The following is a 21,494-nucleotide window of genomic DNA, read 5'->3' as shown; positions in this document are numbered from 1 at the left end:
ACTTTCCCACTATCTATTTCATAAACCGTTTATAGTTTGTTATTTATACTTTAAATCCTTTTTACTCCTTAATTAAAGACAAATGCTCATTTGTATGCTATTTTAATACAATTTTATATTTTTATAATTAAGAAATATTTATCACTAAACTAATCCTATAACCATCCCTACAAATGAGCTTTACAAATTACAATCATGTTTCAAAAAAATCATAAATGTGCAACTAAATGTAACGTTATAACCAACTCTATCACCAGTCAAATTTAAAATTTAAAACTTTCCCACTATCTACTTCACAAATGTGCAACTAAATGCAAAGTTGAGGGGGTAAAGTGCAACTAAATGTAAAGTTAAGGGGCTTACTATATTAAACCCTAAAAAAAATCGCAAGAACGGAACCATTGATTTTTTTCCCTTTAGGATGGCTGGACATCCATGTGCAGTGACCAAAAAATTTTCCCTCTCTTAATGAACGTAAGATGGCCAATTTATTTATTTTTTCAAAATGAACAGGGTTGTTTCAGATCCTAAAAAAAAAAAAGAAACAAACCCAAGTTCCTCCATTGTTATGATTTTTTCACAATTATTCTAAGAAATTTGTTGAATTGAGTTTTTTAGGGCAAAGAATGAGATGTGTGACCAGTCCTTTTTTTTTTAATTTGCATGACCAGCCTATTGTTGACAAAAGTTTAAATTTTTTAAAAAGTATACAAAAATTAGGGGAGATAATATTAGGAGTTTATAGTAAATTTACCATACTTCTGGTGTGGTTTTTGCCTGTCCAATACCATGAAAGAATATAATAAGCCATTATCAATTATTAAACGCTAAGTAGAATTCGGAAGCATACAATATGATCAAGAAACAGCAGAACCAATTAGGACTAGATTTTGATTCAAAAAAATTAGGACTAGATGCCACTGGCACGTTGCCGTAACTTGCAATGCTCCACATTTCCCCCACGTTTCCCACTCCAGTTAAGAGTTCTCTAATTTAAAAAATGTTTATCTTTTAACTAATCCTATAACCGCTTCTAAAAATCCTATAATCATGCTCACGTTTTCTCTACATTTCCCCCACTTTTCCACTCCAATTAAGAGTCCTCCAATTTAAGAATTCCACTCCAATTAAAAGTTCTCCAAAACATAGTATCCTCATTCAACTTTCTTGCGTGCTCACTCCAATTAGGAGATCTTTCTTGCGTTTTCCCCAAGAACTTATTACCTCCTTCAACTTTTTTATGGTATTCATCTTAGCCTTTAACCTAATACCACTATGGAACATGCCCGCCTACAAACGTTTCAACGTCAGCTAAATTTTAAACTCGCAAGATAACAAAGGAGAAAACATTTGTTTAGAAAACGAAACGTACATGTTTTATAGGCTATGCAAAAATTGTGGACAACTATGTGAAGGTCATTGTTCAAAAACAGTATGTATGCATTGTAATGACGTGGTCGACACTGTTGTTAGGTAATTAATTTCGTGTATCTTTAATTTCAACATATTTTTTGTATTGTATATAACATTTTATTTGTGAAACAGATATAATGTTAACATACAAATCAGAGATTCCAGTGGTAACATGTATCTTAATCTACAAGACAGACATGCACGATTCGTATTTGGTTGTGATGATTCTTATCTCAGAGAATTACAAAGGAAGGTAGAATTTTTTTATATATATTTATTTTTTATAATGCTATTTATATGCTATGTAAAAAAATACGTTAATTTTGAATTTCGTGCGTACTTAATTCTCAAGAAAATGGTGATAGATTGTTCAACCAACGAATCAATTCATGCAAAGATCGTGCATTTTCATTTGTAGTACGCACTCCACAAAATTCAACAGAATTAATTAAATCACCAATTTTGGCTTTCGTACTAAAAGTTGATTTGTGTGAAGAGTGTTCGCATCTTCATGCAAGATTATCAAATCGAATGCATAATATTTGTAAGTATTTCATTTTAACAACATTCAATTACATTCATTTTTATTCATATATCATTCATTTTCTAATATAAATTTCTATTATTTTTTCAGGATCCATCTTCTGAAAAAAGGCAGTTCTTGAATAATACACATTCTATCATATTTCAAACTATTGTTAGATAGATGTTATATTTTAATTATATTGGCACAATTTTTTAACTTTTTTTTATTCACCCTTTTATTTTCATTTTTTTCAATAATGTCAGCACCATGCATAGCACGAGTATTCATACTAGTTTGAATAGTAACATGTATGTGATTAAAGAGAAAACTTATATTAAAAAGAAAGATTAAAATATGATAAATATTTGGAAATATTTTAAAATGATTGAACGGAAGGAGTATAAATTATATTACAAAAGCGATGCCATATTATATCATATGATTGATTGTCTTAATCACGAAACGATACTTAAAAGAAATGTTGTTTTCGTAATTTGTGAGCCTTGATTAGAACAACTAAAGCGGCAAAATTTTAGTGCGGTAAATTATGACTATCCCCAGCGTCGTGTCCATGAAAATCAAATTATGAGGTGTGGCCCAAGAGAATTTTTTTATTCTTTTATTTGTTGATATCAACTTGCCGGAATCCCGTACACGAGATTGCTTTGGAATTTGTGGGGAAAGAGAGAAGAAAAAACAATAATGTCAGTTTCGGGAGCAGCACATGCGTTGAAGCTACGTGTCGTGCTAAAATGGCACCAGATTCACGTTCCTCCGATGGGAAGGCCCATACCATTCTTACCATATACAATTCAATGATAAAGAGGGTCAGGCCATAGAAAAATCCGCTCCGTCCCATTGATATCGCCATACTTTCTTTGTTGGATTGTTGCAAATTATTTGTGATTTATATAAATTAGATGATATATTTCTATTTAATTTCTCCATTTACTCATTTACTCCTGAGACACTCCTAAAAGTTCAATGCATGAATCTTTTTATGAGTTCACGTACTGGGAGTGTTTGGATACCAAAATTATTTCAAATAATATTTTACTTGCATCACAAACACATTTCCAAATTATCTTTTTATATTTTCAACTACTTTTTATCTCACATACATCACATCACAAAAAGTGTTACAGTAATTATTCTAAATAATACACTATCCAAAATTTTAGGTGAACTTTATTACTCCAACGCCATTGTTTCCGGGACCAGGAACAAGATTAAGCAAGCATGTGCTATGCACTGACCCTTCCCACCGTTCGTATGCTGCAATGGAGTTGATCTCGTCTATAAATCTGTTCAAAGCACCTTCATACCTGCTGTTAATCACCATTAGCACATGAGTAACATTTGAAAATTTTGCAAATGAAGTAAAATTTTGTTTAGAAAATCTCTCATACTCTAGATGCATCAGACCAGAAAGTTGAAGCTAAGTGAGGCTCAACCAAGTACAGTTCATTGGAAAAGAAGTCAAAATTCTGACTCAGTTCATAGGTGCTAAAAGCACTTTAAATTGTTGTTTTTGTGGCTAAATTTACCAATTTTATATTCAAATTTACTACTTTACCTTCTTACTTTTCAAGTTTCTGAGACTTGAAAACTTCAATGACCACCAGGGCATTAAAAAGTATTATAGCATTAAAATATATGACAATATACAGGGTAGAGATTTGTAATAATAGAAATCTTATTTGAATAAATAAATATTTTACTTTGACTCTATAGATGCACACGCCCCCCCTACTTTTAAACTGAACACACTTTGAGATTTGCTTCTAGAATGCAACAGCAAAAGGATAATTTTGTTTATTTTTCATTCTTGTGACACGTAATGTGAAGAACGTCTCATGCAAAATTGTTTTATTCCATTCTTGTATGTTTAGGTACCTTGAAAAAATTATTTTATTCGTGCATGTACCTTGACACGTATTTCAACCGCTTGTTCCTAACTTTAATGTCAATTCAACTTTTTGTTACTACCACAAGTCAATAAGAAACAACAACAGGAAGAGTCAGCGACGGAAGAATTTTAAGAATAGTATTTATTATACACAAAAAAATACTTTTCAGAGGAAGAAAATATCTAGCTGCAGGTCTCCTCTGCAACTCTGTAGTCAAACTCCTCTTTCACTCCGACAACGACGTCGGGGCACGGCTGTTTGTTTAAAATCCAATAGGCATTACCCCCCGATTCTGACATTCAACTAATTAAATATTTTTTGTCAAAATAAAAAAAATAAATTATTAAAAAGATATATATAAATTATTAAAATCCAACCGGCATTATCCTCCCCTGAGATTTCTGACAATTTTACTGAGTTCTCCTGAACTTTAAAAAATTACACATATCTTCCTTTTCATTTAAAATGGCAATTTTATCCTTAAATATTTTAATAAAATTCTTTTATTTGGTATGCTTATACTTAGAATGAGTTTTAAAATTATTTTTTCATTCTTTCTATAGAACTACCACTATTGCATCTAGGTTTCAATTATAACCAAATGTCGAACTAATGATTTTTTTTGACAAGTTAATTTTATTTGTAATCCAATGTTTTTACTGATCTTTGTTTTCTATTTTTTTAGTATTAAAATTAACAATAAATCAAAAAGAAATGGCCCAAAAGCACTACTAAATTATGATAATCCCACTACTCCAAAAAATTTATAGATTCTAAATGAATTATTTCAACATTTTCTTTTCTATCTTATAAATCTAAATTCATAATAAAATACTATAAAAAATATCATATTATAGTAGTAAAATTATTATTATAGTCGTTTATCAAATAGCAGATATAGACATGAAAAATTTGGCATTTTTCCTTATAATTATACTAAATAATCTTATAATTATATAGAAAAATAAATTAAGACTCATTCCACAAGGACATTTTGGGTATTCATTTAAAAAATTGTCCAAATTAATATTATTTTAAGATTTTGTTACTAAAACTATCAAATCAAAGGAGGTAAGTGTAATTTTTTAAGCCTTATAAGAGCTCAGTGAATTTGTCAGAAACCTCAGAGCAGGTTTTCGAAATTATCCCAAAGAACAATTTGGCAAACTCGAAAATTGGGTTAATTCCACATACCTCCCGCATGGTTTCCAATAATTGCACAAAACTTCCCTTAAGTTTTAGAAATTACAACTACAAGTGTCGAACAAAAAGTTGTAGATAAGATTTATTTATCAAGGTAATGACTCAATTAGGCTACAAGTGAGGATGCAATGTCAAGTTCCGGACGAGCTTTGAGGGTCGCTAAGGCACTCTGTATCCTCAGTGAGATTTAAAATCGTTATTACCAAAAATAGTGGCAGAGCTTTCCTAATATCACAATCTTTCTTCGTCGCAAGTGGCTTGAATCTGTAGCCGGCGGTGTACCCTTTCATAACTCACAGTTTTTTGTATGAGTGTTTCGATAAATGGACTCTGCGAAGACACTTCAAAAGCCGGCAACTTTTGAAGTGCTCCGCAGCACTTAACTACTAAACCCCCCAAACCCCCCCAAGCCGGCGGTGTACAAGATAGACTTTTTCTTGGGCCTCTCTAGCCGTCGTGACCAAGCGCTATTGGTCTTTACATTGACTGTCCACCGGAGCCCATTTTGCCTTTTGCCTATTTAAGCAGCTCCAACTTCCAAGATTCCTTCATAGCAAACAACATCAATTGTAGCTCCTCTCTTCTCATTTTTCCCCTACATTTCCATCACTAACCAAGGACCATGTTGTTTGCTTGTGCTATTATTGCTCTCATTATTGTGCTTTTCAGCCACTGGGTATATCGGTGGAGAAACCCCAAGTGTAACGGGGTATTACCACCAGGTTCGATGGGATTACCAATTATAGGAGAAACAATTGAGTACTTCACCCCTTATGCATCCGATGATATTCCACCTTTCGTACAAAAAAGAGCGGCTAGGTATGTCTAACCTTTTTTTTTTTTTTTTGCCTCCTATTTCTCTTCGCACCCTTCTCATTTCCTACTATCCGATACAGAATTTGAATCTTAAACTAGACTGTGGATAAAAGTCTAACACCCTCTCCTAATCATTAGGCCAACCTCAATACTCCAGTGGTTATCTAACCACTTCTTAACCAGCTAACACACACACACATATATATATATTTTAATAATATGACAGCAGTAATAGTTAAGAATATTTTATCTTAACTAGCTTTTCATTGTTTCCTTTTTTTTTTTTTCTCTTTGGGAAATTTCAGGTACGGGCCAATTTTTCGCACGAGTATAGTTGGGCAGCCAATCGTTGTATCAACTGATGCTGACGTCAACTACCGCGTCTTCCAGCAAGAAGGTAATGCTTTCCAAATTTGGTATACTGAGAGTCTCTTCCAGATAATTGGGAAACAAAGTGTCGTTGCCCATCATGGAGGCTTCCACAAGTACCTCAAGAGCTTAACGTTCAAGTTTGTTAGCCCCGAAGCCTTAAGAGAGAAGCTAATATATGAAATGGATGAGAGCACTCAAGAATCTCTAAGATCTTGGAGTAAACTTGGAAAATTAGATGGTAAAGATGGAACTGCAGAGGTAAATTCATTAGCATCCTACTATTTGATTATATTAATCAGGACGAATTCGGACTATACGTACAGAGCATTGCTGAAAAGTAGTAATTAACAATCTCATTTTCTCCAGCTGGTATTTAAATATGCTGCCAAGAAGATGCTTGGCTATGAAGAAAGCAAGGATCAGCAAAAATTGAGAGACAGTTATAAGGCATTCATGGATGGCTTGATCTCATTTCCTCTCAACATCCCTGGAACACCATTCCATGCTTGCTTACAAGTAATCAATTGTTGTTGTTGTTCGTCATTTGGAATTCTTTTTATATTCAAAGATCGATGTTCATTATACCTCAAAAAAAAGATATTCATTATAAATATATGACTAAGTAAAATATATATGCTTTCATATATGCTGTATCAGATTGAACGAACGATATGATTTTTATGATTTTCATTTTCCAGGGACGTAAGAAAGCAATGAAGGTCATCCACGACATCTTTGAGAAGAAGCGCTCAGGCATTAATGGCGCTACGAATGACTATGACTTTGCGGACCATTTACTCGAGGAAATAAAGAAAGAAGACACTTTTTTGAATGAAGAAATTGCGAGGGACCTGGTATTTTTGTTTCTATTTGCTGCCCATGAAACGACTTCAACAGCTTTGACTGTGGCCTTGAGGTATCTAGATGGCCATCCACGTGCTATGGCTGAACTAAAGGTCCGTGACTTTCCGAAGCAATTTCTCCCGTTGTCATCTGTATTTACCCTTTAATTCTCCAATTCTTGTGCAAGTTCAATACTTAAATGATTAATATTCTATATATACTGACAGTATACATTGTTATGATTGGATGTTTACACTAACAAAATATGTAAGATTACTTCATACTTAAACAGTCAATCGTTTTTGTAGAGAGAGCATGAAAATATTCTTAAAATCCGAGAAACAGAAGGTTCTGCTGTTTCATGGAAAGAGTACAAGTCTATGACTTTCACGCACATGGTACATTTCAATTAACTAGACATTTCATTGTATCTATCATTTGAATCATATAGTGAGCTAGGCCATTTACATCTTAAGTTTTGTTGTCTACTGTAGGTTATAAATGAAACAGTTAGGCTTGCAAATATTGCCCCTGGGATTTTGCGCAAAGTTGTCAAGGAAGTTGAAGTAAAAGGTATACTTCAATCTGTCACTTGGCATCTTCTTGAAAATCATTTGTCACACTTTCTTTATTTGGACCGATGATGCCTTTCTCCTGCAGGAAAAAGAAAAAAGAAAAAATCTCTTTAGTAACTACATGGGTTGGGCATTTTTTCATGGGAGTAAATATACAGAAAATAAATTATAACAGTTAGGCTTGCAAATATTGCCCCTGGGATTTTGCGCAAAGTTGTCAAGGAAGTTGAAGTAAAAGGTATACTTCAATCTGTCACTTGGCATCTTCTTGAAAATCATTTGTCACACTTTCTTTATTTGGACCGATGATGCCTTTCTCCTGCAGGAAAAAGAAAAAAGAAAAAATCTCTTTAGTAACTACATGGGTTGGGCATTTTTTCATGGGAGTAAATATACAGAAAATAAATTATATGTTTCCTTTGTTCTTCTTTTCCTCCATTATAACTTACAGTTCCGACTAATAAGTGCGAATGATTTGCAGGTTATACAATTCCTGCTGGCTGGACGATAATGGTTTGTCCACCATCTGTTCATTTGGATCCTAATCTATATGAAAACCCCCTTGAATTTAATCCATGGCGATGGGAGGTAATTTGATCATCGACAAATTTGAGTAATTTACGCACGAGAAAGATAAACTTACAGAACAAAAGTTAAACAAAATCATGTAAAAATAATTCAGGTTTTTTCTGCTGTTTTTCCAATCAAAAGGGCAAAGAATTACATGCGGGATCAAAAAGTTTCATGGCATTTGCTGGTGGTACGAGGCTTTGTGTTGGTGCTGACTATGCAAAGGTGCAGATGTCAATTTTTCTGCATTACTTGGTCACAAAATACACGTAAGGATTTCCAAATCACAATTCCCACCATCTTCGCTTAAATGCATATAGAAGAAGCTAATTCCTATATAGTATAAATTGATGTCCACTTAACTTCTTCGGTTTTTTAATATGCATGATTGCAAGAAGAAAGTGATAACTGATCAAAAAACTTGTCTAATTTGAATTTTCAGCTGGAGAGTTACCAACGGAGCAGAGAGAATCCGGACACCTACTGGTATTCGTTTCCCCAAGGGATTGAATATTGAGATTTCAGAGAACAAATAGATTTTAAGCCGGGCATGCACGAATAAAGCTTGTACTTTCAGAAGTGTATTTATGATGCAGTAATTTACTGTCATATTGTAATTTTACCTTCCAGCTGAGTTTCACTACATTGTAAAATTGCAAGTGTCCTAATAAACAACATTTTAAGTGGTGTCTTTCTTGACACTACTGTAATTGTTGAAGATGTTATAATAGTTGCAGTTTGAGCTTCACAACTTGCATTTTGGACTCCTCTGAATGAGTGTAAGAGTCTTTTATAGGAATAGCATCTGTGAAAGTATAGAAGTGAAGTTAAGTTTAAGTAATCGATTAGAAGTTGAACATATGTGCTTTACAGCTGAAAATAAAATATGGTTAATTCATAACTCGCTTGTGGCTAAAAGATCTCCCATAGTTTATGGAAATAATTTCATGTTTTTATGGAAGTAACACAAAATTTTCTAGATTATGTACATAAGGTGTTGGAATATTTTAATAAAATTGTTAAATTCTCAATTAGATGTGTAAGTTATAAGGAGAATAAATTGGTGAATATTTTTGAAATTTATTGGTGTTTGAATGATTTTTAACTAAAGATTTATTATATAAAATTATGGCTTTTCAATTACAATAAATTTTGTAACCTACAATTCAAATTAGAATGTGTCTTGAATAGCCAATAATTTTCAGCATCTACTTAGCAAATTATTAGTTTAGGTTATGTTTGACTAATTTTTCTTGATCTATAAATATGCGTTGTTGAGATAGAAAAAGATGCTACAACAACTTATTGTATTATAAGAGAAAATATGTTTTTTGAGCTACAACAATTATGTTTTTTGAGCTACAATTCATAAGAGAAAATATCTACTCTTTTGTTATTTTCTATCTCATAGATTGGCAAAAAGAAACAAGTGTTTGTAGAGTTATACTCTCTCAGTTGTACAGACTATTGAGAGTAACAGCATGTGTGGTTAGACTGTTGTATCCTGGGAGTGACAAGCAGAAGATTCTACGACACCGAAATTGATTCTTTTGCAGAGGCTTGAATCATCTTAAAGAAAGCGAAATATCCATACCTCAACCCATTACATTTGTGCATTATTATATTATTATTTTGACTATTGTATTATAGTTAATTTTATTATTGTTATTATTATTATTATTATTATAACCATTGTTAATTTTTCTATTTGACATTTGTATAATTGTTCTAGCGGAGCAACAGTTTTAAAGTGATTCAGAACAAGATGGAGTTCAACTTACAAGTCACTTGACTTGAGTAGCCTACCTATGGACGAAAAATGAGAAGATCTCAACTAATGAAACATGTTAACAATAAAAGAATGCTTATGAAGAAAAAGGGAAGTTGTTGAATTCCATAATGTGAGAACCCGTAATTTTCATTTTCTAGGTTTTAGAATTTTCATGGCTTGTTTTCTGCATTTTCGTGCTTAGAAAATTTTCTAGGTCATTTTAAGGAGCAGATATAAGTTTTAGATGCTTTTTCTAGTATCGAATAGGTTTTGAGAAAGTAAGAGCGTATACCGGACGTGGGACCCACTAGTGCGAAAAGTTCGGAAAAATTCGGCCAACTAGGTTAAGTTTTGAATACTGGAATTAATTTATCGGGTGTTAAGAGATAAGTAGAGGTTGCAATTTGGATTGATATGAGAGAGAAAAGTTAGGTAAATATTAATAAAAGGTGACAAGTGTCACCATGTGATTGGGCTTACCTTAAGACTTTCTTACCATTGACTTAAATAACCAAAAATGACCCAAAAATCTTCAAGAAGAGCCGGCCCTCTCAAGCTTTCTTTCTCTCTCTCTTACTCCAAGCATAAGGAAGAAAACACTTCAATCTTGTTCCAAATCATCACAACCAACCATCCAACCTTGATTTTGCTCCATAAAACACCTTCAAGTAGTGTTTGTGAGTTGTTGTGTGAAGTTATTTGGCAAGTTAAGGTGGTCCATAGCTCTCTCTCTCTTGTTTTAAAGGTAAGTTGTGAAGAACCACCCCCCCTCCTTTAATTGATGCTTAAATCATGCTTAGTGGTAGTAAGAGATGCAATATTATTGATTAATTCTTGATTTGTGGTTGAAATGATGGAATTTTATTATTTTTGGGGATTTTTCTGTTTTAATATAAGCATGATTGTGTGGCTATCTATGATGATTGGAAATGGTCTATAATGACTTAAGGAGGTGGGAAAAGTGATTAATTGCAACCAATTTCTGTTTGGAAGAAAATTGAAAAAACTAGGGTTCTTAAGGGAGCATTCTGTCCGAATTTTTAGGTCCTAGATAGAGGCCGAATTGGCCTTATCTCAAAACATGAAAGTTGTAGGGAATGACATTTTAGAGGTGCCTACAAAATTTCAGGTCAATCGGAGTTGTGTAGAATGAGATAAGTCGAAATTACTATTGCTGTTCTGGTTTTACCCGAAATTGAGAACTGCGCCTGTAATTAGTTGTTTTGGCTGGAATTGCTTCCGAATTGGTTGTTGAGGCCTTCTGATTAAATTTATCCCTGTTTCTTAGATTTCAGCTGGTTTTGGAATTTCTGGATTTGGACTTAGAGAGCCTGAGTTATGATGTTTCCGCAAGAATGCGTTTTGGTGAATCTGTTTTACGTTGTTGATGTAGTATCTTGCATTTTTGACCTGTTTTCACTCAAAACTGGGTTGAGTGACCTTCTGTGATGTTGTAACCCTGTCTTTTAGCTTCGAGATGGTGGGTCTTACACCCTCATCTGATAAACGTAGTGAAATTTGTGCCATTACCGCAAAATGAGGACAAAAACTGTTTTTTTTTCAGGGCCAAAGCTAGTTACATTTCCGAAAATTCTGGTTTCCTTTAATGTTTGTATATGTTTATGGAACCCTATTGGGGTCATGTTTGGCCTTGGTTTATGACTCGTTATCGAGTCTCATTGTATTTGTTTGCATGTTTTTAGGGCGTGACGGTGGTGCACAACGTTCTTTTGACGGAAGTGCATGAAACCACATTTGCTAGCGTGGTGAGTGTACTACTCACTTGGGGGTTAATATATGGCTTTGCTACTTGAACTTGGTGCTTTGAATGTTAATTGCTTGAAGTGAAAGTGTACTTTATCACTCTCACTTATTGTTTCGCATGTTATTGGAAAGTTATTGGAATGTTATATGAAATGTTATATGAAATGAAATACATGGCTTGGTGTCGTTTGGACGAGTCTCCAACGACTACAAATGTTATCAATGAACTCAACCCCATTGGTAATTGATTGAATCGAGCCGGCGAGGGCTTGGTCGTGCCAATTAATGTGCCTTGGGGCAATGTTATATGGAATCTTGTAGTATGATAGACTCTTGATTCCGGTTTACTCGAGTAATACCACAATGCATGTGTTTGGATTGCGGGCCCGGTTGGGGAATGTTAGGTGGAATGGAATGGAGGTAAAAGTGGAGTCTACGGTTGGTTATTGTTGAAAATTGACGGAGAGTCAATGGCGTTTGATCAAGAAATGCAAACGAGAAAAAGGGCTCCTGAGAGCCACCCGTATCCTTTTATCCTCATTATTGATGTGTGGCTTTGTTTATCTTTGGTAAATTGGACTGTTAAGCTTGATGCATCTGTGAACTTGGTTGCTTGAGTTGTATTCTCACTGGGCAATTAGCTCACCCCGTTCCTTTTGTTTTCCTTACAGGAATATGACTTTTTTTGGAATATATCTTGATAGATGGTTGCCGAATGAACAAGATGAATGTCTCTTTTGTATTGTACATGAAATGGGACCCTAAATGTATCATTAGGGCCGTTTTCACTTTTGATTTGGCAAACCACATGTGTAGTGACTTTTGTATCACTTTTAAATGCCATTTTGGCTTGTAAATGCTTAATGTTATATTGTATATGTATTTCGATGTTTGGTTGGGTTCGGACGGGTCGGTTACTATTCATGGCCGACTCCGAATTTCATTTTTTTTTATTTTGGGTTATTTTGCCCTTTTGCCTTGTTTACGCGCGTTATAAGTTCCGGAACGAAATAGATCGCTCTATACTGCACCGTTAGTCCTGGCGAGAGCTGGGCAGGCAATCCGCTAACCTCTTTGGTTCGCCTTAGGGGAAGGTGGGGCTGTCACACATAACTAGTATTATAATGACTTTTATAGTTTCTATGAAACTTCTTGTCCTAATACCAAAAGTCTTGGAAGGCTTAATAGCAAAATATGGCACTAGAGAAGTAGATCCGAAAGAGTTCAAATTGCTGAACAATTACAACTTGTTGCTGCACTAGACAAGTTGCTACCATGCACTTTGAAAGAAATTTTTAAAGGTGCCTTCTTAACAAGTAAAAGTAAACTTCCAATGGGTATGATTAATTGGATCATTTACTCTAATCGCAATAGATATATACTCCATTGCATGTTATAAAGTTGTCACAAATAGTGGGGTTTCATAGTAATTTCTATGCTAATATGCAAAGAACTTGATCTTTGAATGTGATGTGTGTTTAGTTGTGTATCATTAATGCACTAAAATAGTGGGGGTTTTTTTCCTTTGCTAAAAATTAATGCAAAGAATCTGATATATTATTGAAGATTCTCAATAATATGGATTTTTATTGTGAATAACGAAAAAAAAGAATGTGTAGAATTTCATGTGGCACCATGTTATTTTTGCAACTTGTGAGCATGAATTTTAAAGTTGCAGTTAAGTGCAATGTTAAATGATATTGAGTATAATGGTTTTGGATTTCTTAATTCTTTCTTTGAATTTGTGCAAATGGATATACACTCGAAAGTGTGAATATAATGTGAATACACTTGAAGTAAGTATTTCATATTCTTGCAGAAAGAAGTTCTATGGAAATTCCATTGAGATAGCAAAAATGGTTCCAAGTAGGTCTATGGAATTTACTGCTTGAAGGTTGGAATTGGCCCCGTTTGAAGAGTAGAATCGTCAAATTCAGTCTGTCAATATTCCATCAGAGTGAAGCTATCACTTTGCATGGTGCAGTTAATGAAGCCAACATGGATCTAGTAAGGAAAAAAAACCTCAGAAGTTTTTCACAAACCAAGAGGAGATGTTATAATAATTTGCTGCAGCTCAATGACTCAACTAAACAGCAAAGGGAGACACCAGAGCTAATAACTGAAATGTTGGATCAATTTCATGAAGTCTTTGAATATCCCAAATAGTTACCGACTTCTAAAGAGCTGGATCACCGAATTCCTCTTAAACTTGGATCACAACATTTTAAGATGAAGAAACCCTATAGATATCCTCATTCACATAAGGATGAAATTGAGAAGCAAGTAGCTGAAATGTTGCAGGCAGAACTTATTAAACATAGTTGTAGCCCATATGCTTCACCAGTGCTACTGGTAAAGAAGAAAGACAATATTTGGCACTTTTGTGTGGACTATAGACACTTAAATGACATAACTTTCAAGGACAGATATCCAATTCCCAACATTGATAAATTGTTGGGTGAGTTGCATAGAGCAAAGTGCTTCACCAAAATTGATCTGAGATTAAGATGTCATCAGATCAGAGTCAAAGTAGTGGATACTTACAAAACTACTTTTCAAACACACCAAGGACCCTGTGAATTTCTTGTCATACCCTTTGGCCTAACAAATGCTTCTGCTACTTTCCAAGCTCTTATGAACCAGGTATTTGGCTCTTTTCGGAGGAAATTTGTATTTGTATTTTTCTATGATATCTTGGTGTATAGGCCTACACTACCAGGTCATGTTGAACATCTAAGACAAGTATTGATTGTTCTTAAAGAAAACAGCTTGTTTGCTAAATTTTCTAAGTACTCTTTTGCACAAAGGAGAGTGGAATATTTAGGGCATGGAATTTCTAATCAAGGGGTCACTATGGACAGCAGTAAAGTGGAATGCATAATGACATGGCGAACACCAAAAACTGCTAAAAAACTAAGGAAATTTTTGGGATTAACAAGATATCATCGGTGTTTTATCAAAGGATCTGGCACTATATATAAATCACTGACTTCCTTATTGCAGAAGGATACATTTACTTAGGGTACAGAGTCACGAGAATCATTTGATTTGCTCAAGTTGGCAATCAATCAATCTCTAGTATTGAGATTACCAGATTTTAATATTCCTTTCATAGTAGAAACAGATGCTTCGGGAATTGGGATGGGGGCAGTGTTATTGCAAGAAGGCCATCCAATAGCATTCATTGGTAGAGCAGTTTCCACCTAATTCTTGGGTCTGTTTGTGTATGAAAAAGAATTGATGGCATTAGTTCTAGAAATCACTAAGTGAAGACACTATTTGGTTGGTAGTCATTTTATTATCAGGACTGATCACCAGCCCTTGAAATATTTGTTGGAACAAAGGTTGACTACTATTGCCCAATATAAGTGGTTGACTAAGCTACTAGGTTTATATTATGAAATCTAGTATAAAAAAGGGTGCAGAAAACATTATAGCAGATGTGCTATCCGGGAGAGAATCTGGCATGATAGTTGGGAAGGAACATGCTCAATCTCTTATGGCTTCGACCGCTATGAAACCATTATGGATAGAGGAAATGCATGCTAGTAATGAGGGTGATGAACAAAGCCAAGAATTGCTAAGATAACTAGCATTAATATCGTCACATCAGGATGATTAGTATCAACTAGTGCAAGGCCTACTTAAATGCAAAAACAGACTATATGTTAGGAGTGGCAATAATGTGAGACAGAGGTTGATGAAGGCATTATATGAGTCTTCTATTGGAGGTCACTCAGGACAGAGGGCATGTCTGCAAAGGATTAAAGGATTGTTTTACTGGCCTTAAATGAAATAAGATATCATTCAGTTTATACAACACTGTGATGCTTGTCAAAGAAATAAGGTTGAGCATCTTCCACATCCAGGATTATTGCAGCCCCTTCCCAATCCTACTCAGGCTTTGTCTCTCATCATTATGAATTTTGTGGAAGGGTTTCATATTTCTCAAGGGTTTGACATGGTATTAGTAGTAGTTGATAGATTGACCAAATTTGGCCATTTCATTCCATTAACCCATCCATTCTCAGCTCTGCAGGTGGCTTACTTGTTTCTAGAGAATATTTGCAAACTACATGGGCTTCCAGAGTCTATTATTACTAACAGATAAAGTTTTCACTAGTAAGTTTTGACAAGAGATGTTTAGACTAGTGGGAATTGAATTGCATTATAGTTCATCCTACCATACACAAATGGATAGACACAGTGAAAGACTAAATCAATGCTCAGAGTCATTTTTAAGGTGCATGATAAGAGATATGCCTAATCAGTAAGTGGCATAATTTAGCAAAATGGTGGTACAATTCCTCTTATCACACAAGCTTGAAATTGTCACCTTTTGAAGCATTATATGGTTATGAGCCTTCACCTCTGCCTCTGGGACCTCACTTTGACACATTCACTCCTGTTACCAATTCATTTGTATAAGACAGAGTATTCATGTTGCAAACCATTAAGGAACATCTAACTAAGGCTCAAAATAGGATGAAGGTCTTTGCTAACAAAAATTGGACTGAAAGACAATTTGAGGTGGGTGATTGGGGCATTCCTCAAACTCAAATTGTATACACAAAATCATAATTTCCACCAACAAAGTTATTAATACCACCACAATCTTGTTCTGTTTAGTTTATACTAACAACTACATCAGTTTTAGTACAACCACAATCTTCAACTAAATTGTCTACTCCATAATTGTTCTTAACAAACTCAACTATTTGATTTTCTTCTTCAAATAATTCATCAACTCTCACACAATTAAAAATTTCTAACTCATCAGGATCTTTGGTCACATCAGTAATTTCACTAATGATTCACTTTATTTCTCGATCACATGTGAAATTTCTGTTCGAACCAAAAATTTTTCATCTTCAAGTGCACCCTGATTAGAATTTGCCAAAACTATTCAAGCCTCCCTTGCCATCTTTACATGTATGACTTTTTTGAATACATGCAAGTAGACTTCGGTATTGAAACAATTCTTTGCGATCCAACTTTATATTTCTCTCCAATTCTTGAGAAAACCCCATTTGGACAATATCTCAAAACTCTAATAGCTTGAGAAAATGTCTTCATCATCATACTCCAAGTTTCAAATTCATTTTTACCATTGAAGTTAAAAACAATACAATATTATAAATAATACAAATCCATATTTCAAATTTTTTAATCTCTACTCAGTTAGGACCAATTTAGTGTCTTAATTTTCAACAACAAATCTTCTATTTTTGTGTCCTAATTTCGTAAACAAGTCCCAAGATCAAAATCCAAAGCTTTGATGCCACTTGTTGACACAAGAAATTACACCAACGAAAGCAATTTTAGCATATATAAAAATATGCAGAAAAAGAAGGAAAATAAACATGCAAACAAATACTCAATGATTTTATTATCTCAAAACTCAACAATTACAATATTAAGTCATAACCTCTCACTTATGACAACTCACTAAGTACAATTCTTAGGGACTTTTCCACTTATCCAACAACTCAACAAGCTCTCAAGGTTTTTTGCAACTCATTTTTCAAAACTCGACTCAATTCTTTAAGAAACAGTGTACTAGACTAATACATGTATATATGGAGTAGTCTGTTTCCTAATAGCTAAAACAATCTCAAAACTAAATACATAATCCAGTAGATGCTTGGACTAAGACTTGGATTGGTTGAGCGGTTTTGGAATCGCCAGAGCACTACGGGAAACTAAGAGCTAATAAACATTAGAAGGAAAATATGAAAAAATTTTGACTAGTACTATACTTGCTAATTGGAAACCTATAATGGATAAGGAATCTACCAAATTAACTTTAATCACAGACTTGGACATAAACTAAAAGCCAACCGTATACTAATTGGACTTGACAAGCGTGGGGTGTACATACAATCGTACGTTCAATCTACAATCAAGTTTTATATTTATAAAATTTTAAATATTTCACACGTGATTTTTCGCAAGTATATGAGTCAAAATTGAGTATAGGGTATTAAGACTCGAATCTGCAAGGAAAAATAGATAATTACTGTACTACTAAAACTCTTTTATTATTTAGATGATTAACAAATTGAAAGAAATAAAACTACGCTAAAATCCACAAGAAAATAACAAATGAAAGCTCTTTAGGTTATGATATCCCTAACTATTCATACAAGTATAAATTTCGGATCATTGGGCACTACTACCTCAGCTAACCATGCCATAATATCCTAATGCATATAAAACCTACTCTCGTAGTGAATCAACTATACGTATAACTATTCCATACCTACTCTCATGATTATGAAACTATTTATAAATTCATGAAGTTCTATGAAATTACATGGAACAAAAAATCACCAAAACTACAAAAATGCACTTCTACTCTTGTGAGTGTACTCGCTAGGTTTATTACTTTTATAAATTAGTGTTAAATTTCAATTCTCATTGCAAATATAACTCCTCAAAATTATCACAATTAAAGGCTAATGTTATGACCCAAGGAGGAGTTGACCATCTAAGCAAATAGGGTGATGATCAATAAGTTGTTATACTACTTGTCAACTCAAAAATTAGTTAAGAGTGAGTTAGTTAGAAACACTTAAAATACGAGTTAATTAGATTCTAACTGGATCAATTGATTGTATAAATAAAGGATGACCTATGTAGTGAAGGGAAGAATTGAGTTGTGAAAAGTCTCCCTCTTCCTAAATAATACGATTCTCTCCTCTTTCCTCTGCATTTTCTGATTCTATTCTCTGAAACTCCTCTTTCTTTTCTATATTCTCTCCTTTCTCCCTATTTTCTGGAACCAAATCATTAAAATTGGTATCACAGCTTCCAATCCTCGGATGGAAGCTTTTGGGACCCAGCAATTGCAAGATCTTTCTTCATCTCTATTTCTTTCTTCCTTTCCCCTCTCTCTGTTCTATCTCTGGTCCTTACTGATTCTTTCTTCTCTCTCCTATTCAATTCTTCCTCCTAATCCTCCTAATTCTTTCTCCGATTCCTTCTGTGAAATTCTTCAACTGACACCATTAATCCACCAATATTATTGAATTGATTTCTAGATTATGGACTTGTCAAATTTTATCAATGGATGATAACATCATCTGTCAACTCTTGGAAGATCAAATCTAGAAGGGTTATCTGAATATGGATGAATTGGAGGTACAAATTGAATTACAAGCTCAAAGATTCCAAGATCAGTTGGATGTAGAAGGAAATAAAGGCTATCACGAATTGGATGTGTCAATGTACAAATGCAAATGTACTTTCAACGTTATGCTTTGGATACTCAGTCATAAACAGGGGTTCACACTAGAAGAGCATCAAAGGATTATTGGAAGAATGGGATAGCCTCCTTCATCCAATCAAGATAGGAAAATAGTTGAAGAATCTAATAGGCATTGAAGGGGCTTTCGAGAATCAAAATCTTAAAGAATCGGAGGAATCAAATTCCAAGGAGCTCTATCTTTCAACATCTACCCCAATCAAGAAGTGGACTGATGTACATTCGGCAACGGTAGAAACAGAAAAGTTTGAAGTCCTTTATGGTGAAATGGAAGAACATTTGGAAGGTGACTATGGTTTTGCAATTAAAGAACACCACCTATTTGGTAAAAGTTCAAAGCTTTCTTCTTCAGCCATTTTAGTTCAAGGGGAGTTGGAACGTTCAACGTTGAGCAATGAAAGAGAATTAGAATTCAAAAACCAACTTCTTGAAACTGAGATCAATAATTTCAATCAGAGGTTGATTGAGGAACAAGTTGGTGTGATTTCTTTCCAACAATTTTCCATAACTGACTTGGTTATGTCTTCTAAGGGAAATTCTAGAAAAGCTAGAAAATGTGATGAACCATATCTAGCTTGTCAAGTAACTGATAGTCAGATTTTGGTAAATGATGAAATGTCTGTATAAGAGAATGGTGACTATGGTGGGCTCCAAGCCTTGGAGATGGTTCATGGGAAAATAAATGGGACAATGTTCTGTGATGATTTGTTTAGTCAAGTCTTCTCTGAATTAAAACATGGAAGAAATTTTATGCCACAAGTGTTTAACTTTGATTCTTTGATGGCATGTAATGATATGGTTGTACTCGAAGAACAGTTTATTCAAGTTACCCCCAAGAAAGCCAGAGATGCAAAGAAGTCTTGGTCCATAATAGTATCTGGTTTTGAAGGTGGCACTAATGTTGAAGAAGACAGCAAGTTCCCACACAAAATTTTATCAAGCAACGTTCTCCAAGCTGTGATTTGGGAGATGGATACAGTAATTCTTCATAAGCCTTTAGGGAAATCTGGAAGAAAAAATAGTTCTGATGACGTATTTGCTACAAGTTTCATTCTTGAATTAATTGATTCCAGTGCAAGATATGGTTGTGAAAAGGAACTCCAAGAGCAATTTCTTGACTCCAAGAACGTGAACTATGGGGTTAAATTTGGTGAAGGTTAGGGTGAAAGATTTAGTCACCATGGGTTGTAGAAGGAGGTACAAGAGATCAAGGGCCTTCAAGAAAATCATTCAAGTGGAGATAAAGGAATTGACATCCACCAAAAGTTAGTATATGCATTTGTTTCATGGCTAGACAAGAACATGGTAGGTGGTTTCTTGATGGTATAGGATACACCCATTAAAAAGCTGATTTCGAAAAGTTTGAGAGGAAGATTGGGTGAACAAAATTTGTAGGATGATTTGAGTTGTCACATATTTGTGTTCAGGGTGAAAAATAGCAACTTACAAGTCATTCAAGTGCTGATTGCACTGCATAATTCTGCCTTAGAGTTGCCAAGTATTTGACTAAACAGTTGCATGGTGACATGGGTGAAGTTTATGGGCTGAAAATGATCTGGACAGTTAATACTATTCCAATTGGAAAATTCCAGCACTATAAAACTTGCAAATCATATTTTCCGTGGGACCCTGGCAGTATTAAAGTAACACAGAGAGTGAACATTGATATCATTATACATCAAGTATCACCACAGATTGCAATTGCAGTAATAGTTGCACCTGAATTTCAAGCTGGAAGTTTTCTTTATAGCCACTATTGGGTTGTAGCAGCTATTCTTTCTACAGCCATGGTTAACCATACATCTAAAAGAACAATTAAACATTGGTATTAAGTAAGGATGAAGCGTTGCACATGCTGCTTCAGCTCTCCCAAGTTTCTCTATTTTTAAATGGATGTTGCAAGGAGCAAAGTGCTGTTAGCTAGGATGGAATTGCTGAAGCTCAATCCTATGGACTAGGATTGTTTGAGGGGGGAGTATTGTTATGACCCAAGGAGGAGCTAACCATCTGAGCAAATAGGGTGATGATCAAGAAGTTGTTATACTACTTGCCAACTCAAAAGTTAGTTAAGAGTGAGTTAGTTAGAGACACTTAAAATACGAGTTAATCAGATTCTAGCTGGATCAATTGATTGTATACATAAAGGATGAACTATATAGTGAAGGGAAGAATTGAGTTGTGAAAAGTCTCCCTCTTCCTGAATAATACGATTCTCTTCTCTTTCCTCTGCATTTTCTGATTCTGCTCTCTCAAACTCCTCTTTCTTTTCTATATTCTCTCCTTTCTCCCTATTTTCTGGAACCAGATCAGTACAGCCAATTAATCATAATTATAATAACGAAAGTGCTAAATAACTCAATCAATATAATAGCATCAATTAGCCAAGTAATCAACACATAGTACTCATAGATAGTTCAACCAAAATATAAGGCATGTAATTTTAGAAACACATATTGAAGATAAA

At 34.3% G+C, this 21,494-nt stretch overlaps 1 protein-coding gene across 1 annotated transcript; it reads left to right on the top strand.

Annotated features, from left to right (window-relative positions):
* The first annotated feature begins 5,654 nt into the window (after nt 1–5,654).
* LOC140037004 (cytochrome P450 87A3-like) lies at nt 5,655–8,979 on the top strand. The gene is made up of 9 exons (XM_072080461.1): nt 5,655–5,871; nt 6,174–6,498; nt 6,607–6,756; nt 6,939–7,196; nt 7,392–7,481; nt 7,578–7,656; nt 8,140–8,246; nt 8,370–8,497; nt 8,671–8,979. Exons 1-9 carry the CDS (start codon nt 5,675–5,677, stop codon nt 8,762–8,764), a joined length of 1,428 nt encoding a protein of 475 aa, XP_071936562.1. The 5' UTR covers nt 5,655–5,674; the 3' UTR covers nt 8,765–8,979.
* The last annotated feature ends 12,515 nt before the right edge of the window (nt 8,980–21,494 follow it).

Source organism: Coffea arabica, chromosome 2e (genome assembly GCF_036785885.1).
Source record: "Coffea arabica cultivar ET-39 chromosome 2e, Coffea Arabica ET-39 HiFi, whole genome shotgun sequence".
In the NCBI taxonomy this organism is placed as follows: Eukaryota; Viridiplantae; Streptophyta; class Magnoliopsida; order Gentianales; family Rubiaceae; genus Coffea; species Coffea arabica.
This window is presented reverse-complemented; position numbering and strand designations above follow the sequence as displayed.